Genomic DNA, 14,485 nt, shown 5'->3' on the forward strand with positions numbered 1-14,485 from the left:
GAGCCTATTGGAGCCCTAGGAATTGTCACGTTACAGCTAAGATCCTGACTCTTCAATAAACAGAAGCAAGAACAACAACACCTTGTCAGACAGGGTACTTCCTGCATGAAACCTTCTCAGGTTTTTGCCTGCCATAGGAGTTCTGTTATACTCACAGACACCATTCAAACAGTTTTAGAAACGTTAGGGTGTTTTCTATCCAAACCTGAACAATAATATGCATTTTCTAGCTTCTGAGTTGGTGTAGGAGGCAGTTAAAAATGGGCACATATTTTTTCCAAAATTCTCAATACTGCCCCCTAGCCCCAACAGGTTAAAAGACACACAACACACACACACTGTCCTGATGTGATGGACCTGACCAAGAATAGACCACACAAATCTGGACTTTATCTCTGGAGTGAATGTTACAAAATGTGGATGTTGAAACAACAAATGTTTGTTTAGCCTCTAGTGTTTGTTTAATTAGGTTACTCATTAAAGGGTTGTGTCCCAAATGGCACCCTATTCCCTATAACGTACACTACTACCCTATGGGCCCTGGTCAAAAGTAGTACACTATAAAGTGTGCCATTTTTTATGCATACATTGTGCACCGAGTGACTGTGTGGTCCCCTTGTCCAATTTATTGGATATTTAAGACCTAACATGAGGTTGAACTGAAGAAAAACACTAATTTGAATGAGTCAAATTGTCATTAAAGTGACAAAGCAATTCCTCTTACATAACATGAGATTAATGGGCCCATAAAGTGGAGGAGTACGTTCCCATTCATGACGTTACAGATGCTGTATCTTAATTTGATCCAGTTTTTCACAGCAGGAAAATAATCCTGCAGCAATAGGAAATGTGAATTGTTATGTGGATCATGGACATTTTTTGGTAGGGGTTGATATATTTTTTGTTAGGGAAAATCAAGCCTTTTCAAACATCGAATACAGTACAAGTTTGCAACAACAAGTTTGCAACAACAAGACAATCAAATTAAGATACGGCATCTGTATGTCAATTTACAATAGGCACTGAATAAATAACGCCACTTGTTGCTATGGACAGATAGTTGTAAATGAATGAGTAATGCAAACTTTGAATGTGTAAGATATGTGTACGATAGCACAAGACTCTTCTCAGTGGTCAAAACTGTTTGAAAAATTATTACAAGCAGAGCTTCTAGCCGAGTAGTTCACAACCAGGTTGTAATCTGGTTGTAATTCCGATTAAATCATTTCAACTTGTTTTGTCTGTTGGGATCTTTAAAGATGATGCTGAGGGATGGCCAGGAAAACATGAAATGCAACAGGTGCACGGACACAAACGCACATACGCACGCGCGTATGACACAAACTTGTTATTGTCTTGGACCTCTCGGCATAGTGGAGAGACCACTCCTCATATCAACTCATGGCTTGAAAGAGGGTTGTGGGCATATGGAATAACGTGCCATTTGGGACAGAACCGAGCTCATAACTCAAACCACAGAAACCCTTCTGAACTCAGTAGTAGGCCCTCTTTGTGTGGTAAGCCTCTTTCACACAGCATGGTAGGCGGGCTTATTGGGTAACAGCGAGAGCTGTGGCACCCAATTCCCTATATAGTGATTTGCTTTTGACCAGCTCTGGTCAAAAGTAGTGCACTGTATAGGGAATGGGGTGCCATTTAAGACGCAGCCCTGAAGTGTTTGGCAGCTCCACAGCCCCTATCAGGATCACTGTAGTAAAGGATCACCATCGGCCAACTAGAGAGGTGATCTTAGCCCAGACCAGAACAATGCCTCCCAACATGTTAGAGATGGCTGTGTACAGAAGGAAATGTATGAATGCATTTGGTCTTAACCCCAAGCTTGTCAACATGAAGAAAGACCTCAACATCAAAGCCTACATGTTACATCTGCACCAGAAAGTGTTATATATTTTTCATAGAATGTTGCGTGAAAAGAACAACCCTGACTGAGGTTGATCATCTTATATGCTGTGTTTATTTACTTTTATTTAACCTTTATTTAACTAGGCAAATCACTCCTATCTAAGATGACAGGCACATTATCCTGAGCAACTCAGCTGGTCGTTTTGTCGTTGGAGAGGTTGAGAGGGCATATCTTCGCCCCTCACCCACCGGTGGCTTGGGTCTTTGTCCCTGTGCTGGGGTAATTGTGCCACCGTGGCCATCATTAACAGAGACACACACACACACTCTCTGTCTGTCTGTCTGTCTGTCTGTCTGTCTGTCTGTCTGTCTGTCTGTCTGTCTGTCTGTCTGTCTGTCTGTCTGTCTGTCTGTCTGTCTGTCTGTCTGTCTGTCTGTCTGTCTGTCTGTCTGTCTGTCTGTCTGTCTGTCTGTCTGTCTGTTCAGATCAGAGGTCAGTGCCATGGAGCTCACCAATCACATGATCCACACACACAAATTATAGTGTCTCTCTCACTCAGCTTGGCTGGTGAAAGGATTTCCATTGGTTACCGTAGACAAAGCGAAGGCCTTTCCCCTCTATCCCTCTACCACTACTCCCCTCCATCGCCACACCCCCAACTCCCCAGGGAGGCATGTTTTTGTTCTCCTGTTTTCTTGCAGCCATGACGTTCAAAGTTAGGAAGGAACTTTCAGTTTCAAAACTTTGGATGTGCTGCTCTAGCAGTTAAAGAGTTATGATTGAGGTAAATAAGTATCCTTTCGTGGGAAGCCACCTAATAGCCACCTTCACTTTTTCCATATTTTGTTACATTAATGCCTTCCTCTAAAATAGATTAAATAGTTTTTTTTCCCATCATCAATCTACACACAATACCCCATAATTACAAAGCAAAAACAACCTTAAATATCACATTTACATAAGTTTTCACACCCTTTACTCAGTACTTTGTTGAAGCACCTTTGGCAGCGATTACTGCCTCGAGTCTTATTGGGTATGACGCTACAAGCTTGGCACACCTGTATTTGGGGAGATTATCCCATTCTTCTCTGCAGGTCTTTCCAGAAATGTTCGATTGGGTTAAAGTTTGGGCTCTGGCTGGGCCAGAGGGATTGTGCCAGGTTTCCTCGAGACATGACGCTTGGCATTCAGGCCAAAGAGTTCAATCTTGGTTTCATCAGACCAGAGAATCTTATTTCTCATGGTCTGAGAGTCCTTTAGGTGCCCTTTGGCAAACTCCAAGCGGGCTGTCATGTGCCTTTTACCCGAGGAGTGGCTTTCGTCTGGCCACTCTACTATAAAGGCCTGATTGGTGGAGTGCTGCAGAGATGGTTGTCTTTCTGGATGGAGGCCACTCTGTTCTTGGGGACCTTCAATGCTGCAGACATTTTTTGGTGCCCTTCCCCAGATCTGTGCATCGACATAATCCTGTCTCAGAGCTCTATGGACAATTCCTTCGACCTCATGGCTTGATTTTTGATCTGGAATGCACTGTCAACTGTGGAACCTTAAATAGACAGGTGTGTGGCTTTCTAAATAGTATAAATAAAATTATGTCCAATCAATTGAATTTACCACATCGGTGGACTCCAATCAAGTTGTAGAAACATCTCAAGGATTATCAATGGAAACAGGATGCACCTGAGCTCAATTTTGAGTCTCCTAGCAAAGGGTCTGAATACTAATGTAAGGTATTTCTGTTTTTTTATCTTGAATAAATGTGCAAAAAAATCAAAAACCTGTTTTTGCTTTGTCATTATGGGGTATTGTGTGTAGATTGATGAGATTAAAAAATATATATATCTATTTTAGAATAAGGCTGTAACATAACAAAAGGTGGAAAAAGGGAAGGGGTATGAATACTTTCTGAATGCACTGTATACCAGCGTAAATCAAATATTGACATGGTTGAGCATAATAGATGTTTACATCAGTGGAGCTGATGTTAAGAAGTTACTTGAGGATTCAGTCCTGAATCCTCATACTTTGTATCAAAGTTGATACTTGTTGAGTGCAAAAGTAGCTTTGAAATAGCTTTGAAATCTGTTGTTTCACTGTATAGTGAAATGAGAACAGTGAGCTATTGAAATGGATCTTGGAATTGCAACCTGATCCAACAGTAACAGTAATATTTGTGTATGTCCATTACAGGAAATCCAAATAAAAATCCATTTAAATTACAGGTTGTAATGCAACAAAATAGGAAAAACGGCAAGGGGGATGAATACTTTTGCAAGCCACTGTAACGCTGCAGATAGCAATACTGGGTGATTTGAAAAGTCATAGTCAATCGATGAATAATATTATAATTAATTTAGAAAATGTTTTTATCTTTAATTTACAATCTGTAGAAGCTATGAGAATAGAAAGGTTCAGTACTTTTGTGAAGCATCACGGCACAGTTGAAAAATATATGGCAAATAGAAATCCAAAATGGATGGTGTTAAGAGATAGATGGGAGGGGTTGAATGGAGCTGAAGGGTGGGACAAATAAAAACAAGATAACCAATGTAAAATATACAGGGTTTGTAAAATGTACAGTTGAAGTCGGAAGTTTACATACATCTTAGCCAAATACATTTAAACTTAGTTTTTCACAATTCCTGACATTTAATCCTAGTAAAAAGTCCATGTCTTAGGTCAGTTAGGATCACCACTTTATTTTAAGAATGTGAAATGTCAGAATAATAGTAGAGAGAGTGATTTATTTCAGCTTTTATTTCTTTCATCACATTCCCAGTGGGTCAGAAGTTTACATTAGAGGTCGACCGATTAATCGGCATGGCCGATGAATTTGGGCCGATTTCAAGTTTTCATAACAATCTGTAATCTGTATTTTTGGACACCGATTGTGGACGATTTTTATTTATTTTGTATTTTTTTACACCTTTATTTAACTAGGCAAGTCAGTTAAGAACACATTCTTATTTTCAATTATGTCCTAGGAACGGTGGGTTAACTGCCTTGTTCAGGGGCAGAATGACAGATTTTTACCTTGTCAGCTCGGGGATTCATTTTTGCAACCTTCCAGATACTAGTCCAACACTCTAACCACCTGCCTTACATTGCACTCCATGAGGAGCCTGCGTGGCAGGCTGACTACCTGTTACGAGAGGGCAGCAAGAAGCCAAGGTAAGTTGCTAGGTAGCATTAAACTTATCTTATAAAAAACAATCAATCTTAACATAATCACTAGATAACTACACATGGTTGATGATATTACTAGTTTATCTAGCATGTCCTGCGTTTCATATAATCAATGCGGTGCCTGTTAATGGCAATTCAACACATCAGGTATCCACTTCCTGTCAGAATCTGTCTCAGGGATTTGCCTGCCAAATGAGTTCTGTTATACTCACAGACTCCATTCAAACAGTTTTAGAAACTTTAGGGTTTTTTCTATCCAAACCTGAACAATAATATGCATATTCTAGCTTCTGAGTTGGTGTAGGAGGCAGTTAAAAATGGGCACATATTTTTTCCAAAATTCTCAATGCTGCCCCCTAGCCCGTAGAGGTTAAAGTCACCCAGAACTGTGAGAGGTGAGCCATCCTCAGGAAAGGAACTTATCAAGGCGTCAAGCTCAACTCTCCAAGGGAACCTGGAGGGCGATAAATGATAAGGATGTTAATAACCTCTCTAGGACCGGCGGGACGAATTCGTCCCACCTACGTAACAGCCAGTTGAATCCTGTGGCGCGATTTTCAAAACCTTTGAAATGCTATTACTTCAATTTCTCAAACATATGACTATTTTTCAGCTGTTTAAAGACAAGACTCTTGTTAACCTTTTGAGGATAGGGGGCAGTATTGAGAATTTTGGAAAAAATATGTTCCCATTTTTAACTGCCTCCTACACCAACTCAGAAGCTAGAATATGCATATTATTGTTCAGGTTTGGATAGAAAACACTCTGAATTTTTTAAAACTGTTTGAATGGTGTCTGTGAGTATAACAGAACTCCTATGGCAGGCAAAAACCTGACAAGGTTTCAAGCAGGAAGTACCCTGTCTGACAAGGAGTCGTGCGTCTTGCATCTTTTTATTGAAAAGTAAGGATCTTAGCTGTAACGTGACAATTCCCAGGGCTCCAATAGGCTCTCAGAGCCCGGGAAATAACTGAAGGTTTACGAGGGAGCCTCAGGCTGAAACACATTATCACCTTTTGTAAGTGGCTGCTCAGAGGACCTTTGAATGAGGCGCGTGCACGAGTCGCTCCTGAGGAGAAATTTTATTCGGCTGTTTAGGCTCAATGCATACTCCCGGTCGGAATATTATCACTTATCTACGAGATAAATGGCATAAAAATTGGTTTTAAACAGCGGTTGACATGCTTCGAAGTACGGTAATGGAATATTTAGACATTTTTGTAACGCCAATGCGCCATGCGCGACACCGTGAAGAAGCATTCTGATAGTGTCTAGAACTCACGAACAAAACGTCGCTGTTTGGATATAACGATGGATTATTTGGGACCAAACCTACATTTGTTATTGAAGTAGAAGTCCTGGCAGTGTATTCTGACGAAGAACAAGCAAGGTAAGAACATTTTTCTTATAGGAAATGTGATTTTGGTGAAGGCTAAACTTGCCGGGTATCTAAATAGCTAGCCCTGTGATGCCGGGCTATGTACTTAGATTATTGCAAAATGTGCTTCATCCGAAAAGCTATTTTAAAATCGGACATATCGAGTGCATAGAGGAGTAATGTATCTATAATTCTTAAAATAATTGTTATGCTTTTTGTGAACGTTTATCGTGAGTAATTTAGCAAACTGTTAGTAAATTCCCCGGAAGTTTGCAGGGGTTATGCTTTTTCTGAACGTCACATGCTAATGTAAAAAGCTGTTTTTTTATATAAATATGAACTTGATTGAACAGACATGCATGTATTGTATAACACAATGTCCTAGGTGTGTCATCTGATGAAGATCATAAAAGGTTAGTGCTGCATTTAGCTGTGGTTTGGGTTTATGTGACATGATATGCTAGCTTGAAAAATGGGTGTCTGATTTTTTCTGGCTGGGCACTCTGCTGACATAATCTAATGTTTTGCTTTCGTTGTAAAGCCTTTTTGAAATCGGACAGTGGGGTTAGATTAACGAGATTCTTGTCTTTAAATAGCTGTAAAATAGTCATATGTTTGAGAAATTGAAGTAATAGTATTTCTAACGATTCAAAAATCGCGCCACTGGATTTCAGTGGCTGTTACGTAGGTGGGACGAGTTCGTCCCACATGCGCCAGAGAGGTTAATCTAACCACACTGTCCGATTTCAAAAAGGCTTTACAACGAAAGCAAAACATTAGATTATGTCAGCAGAGTACCCAGCCAGAAATAATCAGACACCCATTTTTCAAGCTAGCATATCATGTCACATAAACCCAAACCACAGCTAAATGCAGCACTAACCTTTGATTATCTTCATCAGATGACACACCTAGGACATTATGTTATACAATACATGCATGTTTTGTTCAATCAAGTTCATATTTATATCAAAAACCAGCTTTTTACATTTGCATGTGACGTTCAGAACTAGCATACCCCCCGCAAACTTCCGGGGAATTTACTAACAATTTACTAAATTACTCACGATAAACGTTCACAAAAAGCATAACAATTATTTTAAGAATTATAGATACATTAATCCTCTATGCACTCGATATGTCCGATTTTAAAATAGCTTTTCGGATGAAGCACATTTTGCAATATTCTGAGTAGATAGCCCGGCATCACAGGGCTAGCTATTTAGACACCCACCAAGTTTAGCCTTCACCAAATTCACATTTACTATTAGAAAAGTTTGATTACCTTTCCTGTTCTTCGTCAGAATGCACTCCCAGGACTTCTACTTCAATAACAAATGTAGGTTTGGTCCAAAATAATCCATAGTTATGTTCCAACAGCAACGTTTTGTTCGTGCGTTCTAGACACTATCCCAATGGTAAATAACGGTCACGCGCACGGCACATTTTGTGACAAAAGATTTCTAAATATTTCATTACTGTACTTCGAAGCATGTCAACCGCTCTTTAAAATCATTTTTAATGCCATTTTCTCGTAAAAAAACGATAATATTCCGACCGGGAATCTGCAATTAGGTAAACAGCCGAAGGAAAATACTGCACGGGGTCGAATCGGGCACGCGCCTAAGCCCTTTGTCCTCTGATGGGCCACTTGGAAAAGGCGATAATGTGTTTCAGCCAGAGGCTGCCTCGTCATCGTTCAGGTTTTTCCCGGGCTCTGAGAGCCTATTGGAGGCGTAGGAAGTGTCACGTTACAGCTAAGATCCTGACTCTTCAATAAACAGTAGCAAGAACAACAACACCTTGTCAGACAGGCCACTTCCTGCATGAAACCTTCTCAGGTTTTTGCCTGCCAAATGAGTTCTGTTATACTCACAGACACTATTCAAACAGTTTTAGAATCTTTAGGGTGTTTTCTATCCAAAGTTACTGGGCAGGAGTAGTAACCAGATTAAATCGGGTACGTTTTTTATCCGGCCGTGTCAATACTGCCCCCTAGCCCTAACAAGTTAAGCTTGAATGGGCTGGTAACTGTGACAGCATGGAATTCAAAGGAGGAGATAGACAGATGGGACAGGGGAGAAAGAGAGAATGTCCACTTGGGAGAGATGAGGATTCCAGTGCCACCACCCCGCTGGCCAGATGCTCTCGGGGTATGCGAGAACACGTGGTCAGACGAGGAGAGAGCAGTAGGAGTAGCAGTGTTATCTGTGGTAATCCATGTTTCCGTCAGCGCCAAGAAGTCGAGGGACTGGAGGGTAGCATAGGCTGAGATGAACCCTGCCTTGTTGGCCACAGACCGGCAGTTCCAGAGGCTGCCGGAGACGTGGAACTCCACGTGGGTCGTGCGCGCTGGGACCACCAGGTTAGAGTGGCAGCGGCCACGTGGTATGTGTATGGCCTGTGCAGAGGGGAGAGAACAGGGATAGACAGACACATAGTTGACAGGCTACAGAAGAGGCTACGCTAATGCAAAGGAGATTGGAATGACAAGTGGACTACACGTCTCAAATGTTCAGAAAGTTAAGCTTACGTTGCAAAAATCTTATTGACTAAAATGACTAAAATGATACAGTACTGCTGGCTGGTGAAGTAGGCTAGCTAGCAGGGGCTGCGTTGTTGACTTTGTTTGAAAGTGTAGCTGGCTAGGTAACCTCGATAGTTTCAGTACTACACCTTTATCATGATACAAAGGCAACTATGTAGCTAGCTAACATAACACGAATCAAGACGTTCCTTTGTAATGTATTTAGTTTCTACAATGCTGCTCGTCGGTAAAAGTTGGCTAGGTTTGGAAAATGGCGTCGCGGAGGACGAAAATAGCTGGCTAGCTAACCTCGATAATTACTCTAAACTACACAATTATCAAACTATGACAAAGACAACTATGTAGCTAGCTAACACTACACTAATCAAATCGTTCCATTGTAATGTATTAGTTTCTACAGTGCTGCTAGTCGGTAAAGGTTGGCTAGCTAGCAGTGGGTTTGATGTTGACTAGGTGTGTTGACTAAGTTTGGTGAATGGCGTCGCGGCGGACGAGAATAGCTGGCTAGCTAACCTCGATAATTACTCTAAAACTACACAATTATCTTAGATACAAAGACAGCAAAGACAACTATGTAGCTAGCTAACACTACACTAATCAAATCGTTCTGTTGTAATGTATTAGTTTCTACAGTGCTGCTAGTCGGTAGAAGTTGGCTAGCTAGCAGTGTTGACTAAGTTTGGAGAACGGCGTTGCGGCGGATGAAAATAGCTGGCTAGCTAACCTCGATAATTACTCTAAACTACACAATTATCTTTGATACAAAGACAGCTATGTAGCTTCAAGATGTTCAAACGAACAGCAGGGTCATTCAGAGGTCGAGTGTTCCATAGCGGCAGGCAGAACAGTTGAAACTGGAGTAGAAGCACGACCAGGTGGACTGGGGACAGCCAGGAGTCATCAGGCCAGGTGGTCATGAGGCATGGTCCTAGGGCTCAGATCCTCCAGGAGGGGAGGGAGATATTGACTTTCCCCATGTCTCCTCTGCCCCAGGGAGTACAGGCCCAAGGAGAACGTGACCTTTTTAGAGAATGGGACCAGGGTCGCTGCCTACCAATCCAAGACCTTTGTGTTTCTGCCAGAGAGGTCAGTGGGTGATCCTGACATAGACATGATCACAACCATCAACATCCCAGTTGTGGTGAGTAAAAGTGTGTGTGTGTTTACACTGTTATGAGCTCTTATTTTTCTCTTCTAAAGCCAACCATCATGTTTAGTGTTGTGTATGTAGTGGTTTAATGGCTCCTAAGGATAAGCATACCAATAATTTCTTAATTTTTCTTTGTTTTCTCTTTCTTCTTGTTGTTATTTTAAGTAGTTGTGTTGTTTTTTGTTCATTGTGTTTGACAATAAGTAATCTCTCCCACCCTCTCCATTACCCCCCCCTCTCTCTCTCTCTCCCCCACTTATCTCTATCTATCTATCTATCTATCTATCTATCTATCTACTTCTATCTATCCTACCCTCCCTCTCCCTCCCTCCCTCCTCTGCTCAGGCTGTGATGAACAAGGTAAAGGATAGCTTCTGGAAGACTTCTATGGTGTCTATCTGGATGAACTCCCTGCATGTGAGCTTGTTCATGACGCACTCTGTCAACGAGCTTTTGTGGGGCTTCAAGGACCCTCTGCTGTCCCGCATACACCCCATGAACCCTGAGATCGACGAGTACTTTGGCCTCATGTATAAGGTAGGTCAGGGAGAGAATACAAAATACAACATCTGACACACTCAACCCTTTTTAAGTTCTGTAAAGAACAATATAAACTGTCTATGGTCCTTGATACCTGCTGTGTCTGCTGGTGGTTGCCACTTTCACCTGAATATAAAATATTACTATAATAAAATAATATTAATGGCCTTTTAGAATGATTTTCCTTCTCTTTTCCACTCTGTAGAAAAATGGAAGCAATGATGGTGAATTTGTTTACCATACCGGGGAGGCAGACTTCATGGACTATGGCAGGATAGCCAGATTTAAAGGAGAAAGGTACTGAAGCATATTGGCCATATTTGGGGAGTTTATCCCATTCTCCTCTGCAGATCCTCTCCAGCTCTGTCAGGTTGGATGGAGAGCGTCTCTGCACAGCTATTTTCAGGTCTTTCCAGAGTTGTTAGATCGGGTTCAAGTCCAGGCTCCGTCTGGCCACTCTACTATAAAGGCCTGATTGGTGGAGTGCTGAAGAGAAGGTTCTCCCATCTCCACAGAGGAACTTTGTAGCTCTGTCAGAGTGACCATTGGGTTCTTGGTCTCCTCCCTGACCAAGGCCGTTCTCCCCCGATGGCTCAGTTTGGCTGGGCAGCCAGCTCTAGGAAGAGTCTTGCTGGTTCCAAACTTCTTCCTTTTAAGAATGATGGAGGCCACTGTGTTCTTGGGGACCTTCAATGATGCCAACATTTTTTGGTACACTTCCCCAGATCTGTGCCTCGACACAATCCTGTCTCTGAGCTCTTCCCAACAGTTGCTTCAACCTCAGGGCTTGGTTTTAGCTCTGACATGCACTGTGTCATGACGTTGGCCTGTGGGTAAGGTTTATGACCCCCCATAAATACCTTTCTCTGTTCCCCTCTCTTACTGACCCTACTGAAGGACTGCTGTCCTGTTAAATATAGAGAGTCTGGGAACATCAAACAAATGGGGAAAGGAACCATATTTTGGTAATAAAACCAGTTGGAAATATGCTTGATAACGTAATGAGTATGGATGTCAGTTCATTGTTATCTGTGACATTATAACTGATGACAGGACGACATAAACTGTACCTGGGAAAGTATACACCCTCTAGTTATCAGAGTCACATGGAATTGTTATGCAATTGAAATGTTTGATATTGAAATTGTTTGTTAGGAGATTAAATGTAATTTTAGCTTCCAAATGAGAGATTTGGGTTTTCATAAGGAAAGTGCCCTGCTTGATCAGTGGCCCACCCCTGTGAAGAGGAGGGGTTATAAACGATGAAACACATCCTTCCCCCCTCTCCACTATATAAGCCTTTGACCAAAAGATAACCAGGTTGTTCCAGTACGTGAGGTCTGCAGCCTCTACGTTAGAAGGACACACATGTCAAGAACAGAACTAAGCCAACCTTGGTGTGAGCTATGGTATGAACTGGTATGAACTTTGAGTTTATTCACTACAGAAGTGATACTTCCTAGCCGTTGAGTTCGCAGCGGCCGCTGTCGACGTGGGCTAGGAAAGGACGGATGACGGATCCAGTCTAACAAACAGACGAAGATACCACCACGTATCCAATTTACCACCAGAGACATTGTTCCGAGTACAGGAAGATCTGTTGGCCAACCCGGCCAGCATCTACGACCAATCTACCGAAGCGCAGCTCAGAGTAAATATTTATTGCATTTTCCTTTTCCAAATGGGCGGTAATTTAGAATGCATAAGATAATGTATTTACGATAGCATAGCTGCTGTTTGTGGTTCCTAAGTCTTCCCGCTATTTCATTCAAGCCCAACCCCCTTTCCTTTGTGTAAGCAGGTTCCGTCCACCGGGACGTTTTCTGTATGACATTCGTTTGTATTCTGTGTATTTGTAATTCTGTGTGATTAGTTTAGGTATTTAGTAAATAAATAATTAAACCCAATTTTGTATTGCTGATTCAACTTGTTCGCCAGGGTTCGTGAAGATAGCCAAGAATTTACAACTTTCATTATGAGTTTATTCGGAAGATAACAGCTTTATAAACGTTCTTCCGTGGTGCCCCGACTTTCTAGTTAATTACATTTACATGATTAGCTTAATCAGGTAATATTAATTACAGAGAAATCATTTTATAAGTTAGCATGTCATATCACTTAATCCGGCAGAGCCAAAGACACGACAACTGTCAACTGTGGGAACCTATATAGACAGGTGTGTGCTGTTCCAAATCATGTTCAATCAATTTAATTTACCTCAGGTGGACTCCAATCAAGTTGTAGAAACATCTCAAGGATGATCAACAGAAACAGGATGCAACTGAACTCAATTTCAAATCTCAGAGCAAAGGGTCTGAATACTTATGTAAATAAGGTATTTCTATTTTAATACATTTATCATTATGGGGTATTGTGTGTAGATTAATGAGGATTTAATTTTTTTAATACATTGTAGAATAAGGCTGTAACATAACAAAATGTGGAAAAAGTCAAACGATTTGAATACTTTCTGAATGCACTGTATGTCTTAAGATTTTTCTTAAATGTGTCATCAGTTTCTGAAGCTCTCAGATCCTCTGTAAGACTGTTCCAAAGGCCAGGACCATAGTGACTTAAGGCAGCCTCACCAAAGTTTTGGTTCTGATCTTTGGAACGACTAAATGACCAGTGACAGAAGATCATGACATGTTTTCGGGTGCCCTGCCGAACAGTGCATTAAAAATCAATAAAGCAATTTGTAAATCAGCAGACCATCCTTCAAAAATTATTCTCAAAAGTTGACTGCTAGATCTTCATTAGTCAATTCTTTAGAGAAATAAATGTACAGCACTCCAAAAGATGCTGTGTTGTAACTGCCTCCTACAATACATACTGTACATGCACATCATCTTCCCTGAACACACACTGGACATTCTGTCCAAGATTTATATCTTTATTTGATGATGTGAAACCCATCATTGAGTAAGTGTAAAGGACTGTAACAGAACAGTCCATCTGTTTCCTAAGAACTTAATCATACTGCCAGACAGTAACAGAGGACAGGGTTATGACCCAAATGGCACAATGTTCCCTATGTAGTGCACTACTTTTGACCAGAGCCCCTATGGTCATTTGGAATGCACACTGCAGCACCAGAGATAGAGACTCCCCAGAGGCCCCTAGCCTAGCCAGAACACAGAACACAGAACACAGAGCACAGAGCTGTGTGCTTGACACATCCTAGTACTTAGCCCAGTTGGAAAGGTCTCAATGAAGGCTTCCTGTCAGCTTCCTTCTAATGTAATAACAGACCTGCCAGTAGGTATCATGCATCACCCTTTCTTTCCCCCTTTGATTAGATAAAGCACAAATTTTGATTAGCTTTTAACTTTTTTAGGATACAAGGCAGCATTCGGAATTTTGGATGAAAAGCGTGCCCAAAGTAAACTGCCTGCTACTCAGGCCCAGGAGCTAGGATATGCAATGAATTGATAGATTTGGATAGAAAACACTCTAAAGTTTCTAACACTGTTAAAATAATGTCTATGAGTATAACAGAACTTATTTGGCAGGTAAAACCCCGAGGACAAACCATCCAGGATTTTTTGTTGTTGTTGAGGTGACAGTGTTTTCAATGTTTCCTATGTGGATCTAGATTTCTAAGGCACTTGCTTGCAGTTCCTATCGCTTCCACTGGATATCAACAGTCTTTAGAAATTGGTTGATGTTTTTCTTTTGAGTAATGAAGAAGTATGGCTGTTCAGAACGAGGGTCGAGTCTAGTGTACTGTTGTGGTTGGGGCGCGCGACCTGAAAGCTTGCTCCACTTTTTTTTCGTCCGGTATTGAACACAGTTTATCCCGTCTTAAATTTGATTGAT

At 41.3% G+C, this 14,485-nt stretch overlaps 1 protein-coding gene across 1 annotated transcript in view; it reads left to right on the forward strand.

Annotated features, from left to right (window-relative positions):
- LOC115160242 (lysosome membrane protein 2-like) overlaps positions 1 to 14,485 on the forward strand; it is a 53,072-nt gene that overhangs the window by 10,270 nt on the left and 28,317 nt on the right. Inside the window, exons 2-4 of the mRNA XM_029710624.1 lie at positions 9,970 to 10,117; positions 10,472 to 10,663; positions 10,872 to 10,963. Coding sequence (XP_029566484.1) covers positions 10,088 to 10,117; positions 10,472 to 10,663; positions 10,872 to 10,963 — 314 coding nt within the window. The 5' untranslated portion in view covers positions 9,970 to 10,087. The remainder of the gene's footprint in view (positions 1 to 9,969; positions 10,118 to 10,471; positions 10,664 to 10,871; positions 10,964 to 14,485) is intronic.

Source organism: Salmo trutta, chromosome 23, assembly GCF_901001165.1.
Source record: "Salmo trutta chromosome 23, fSalTru1.1, whole genome shotgun sequence".
NCBI classification, from domain to species: Eukaryota; Metazoa; Chordata; class Actinopteri; order Salmoniformes; family Salmonidae; genus Salmo; species Salmo trutta.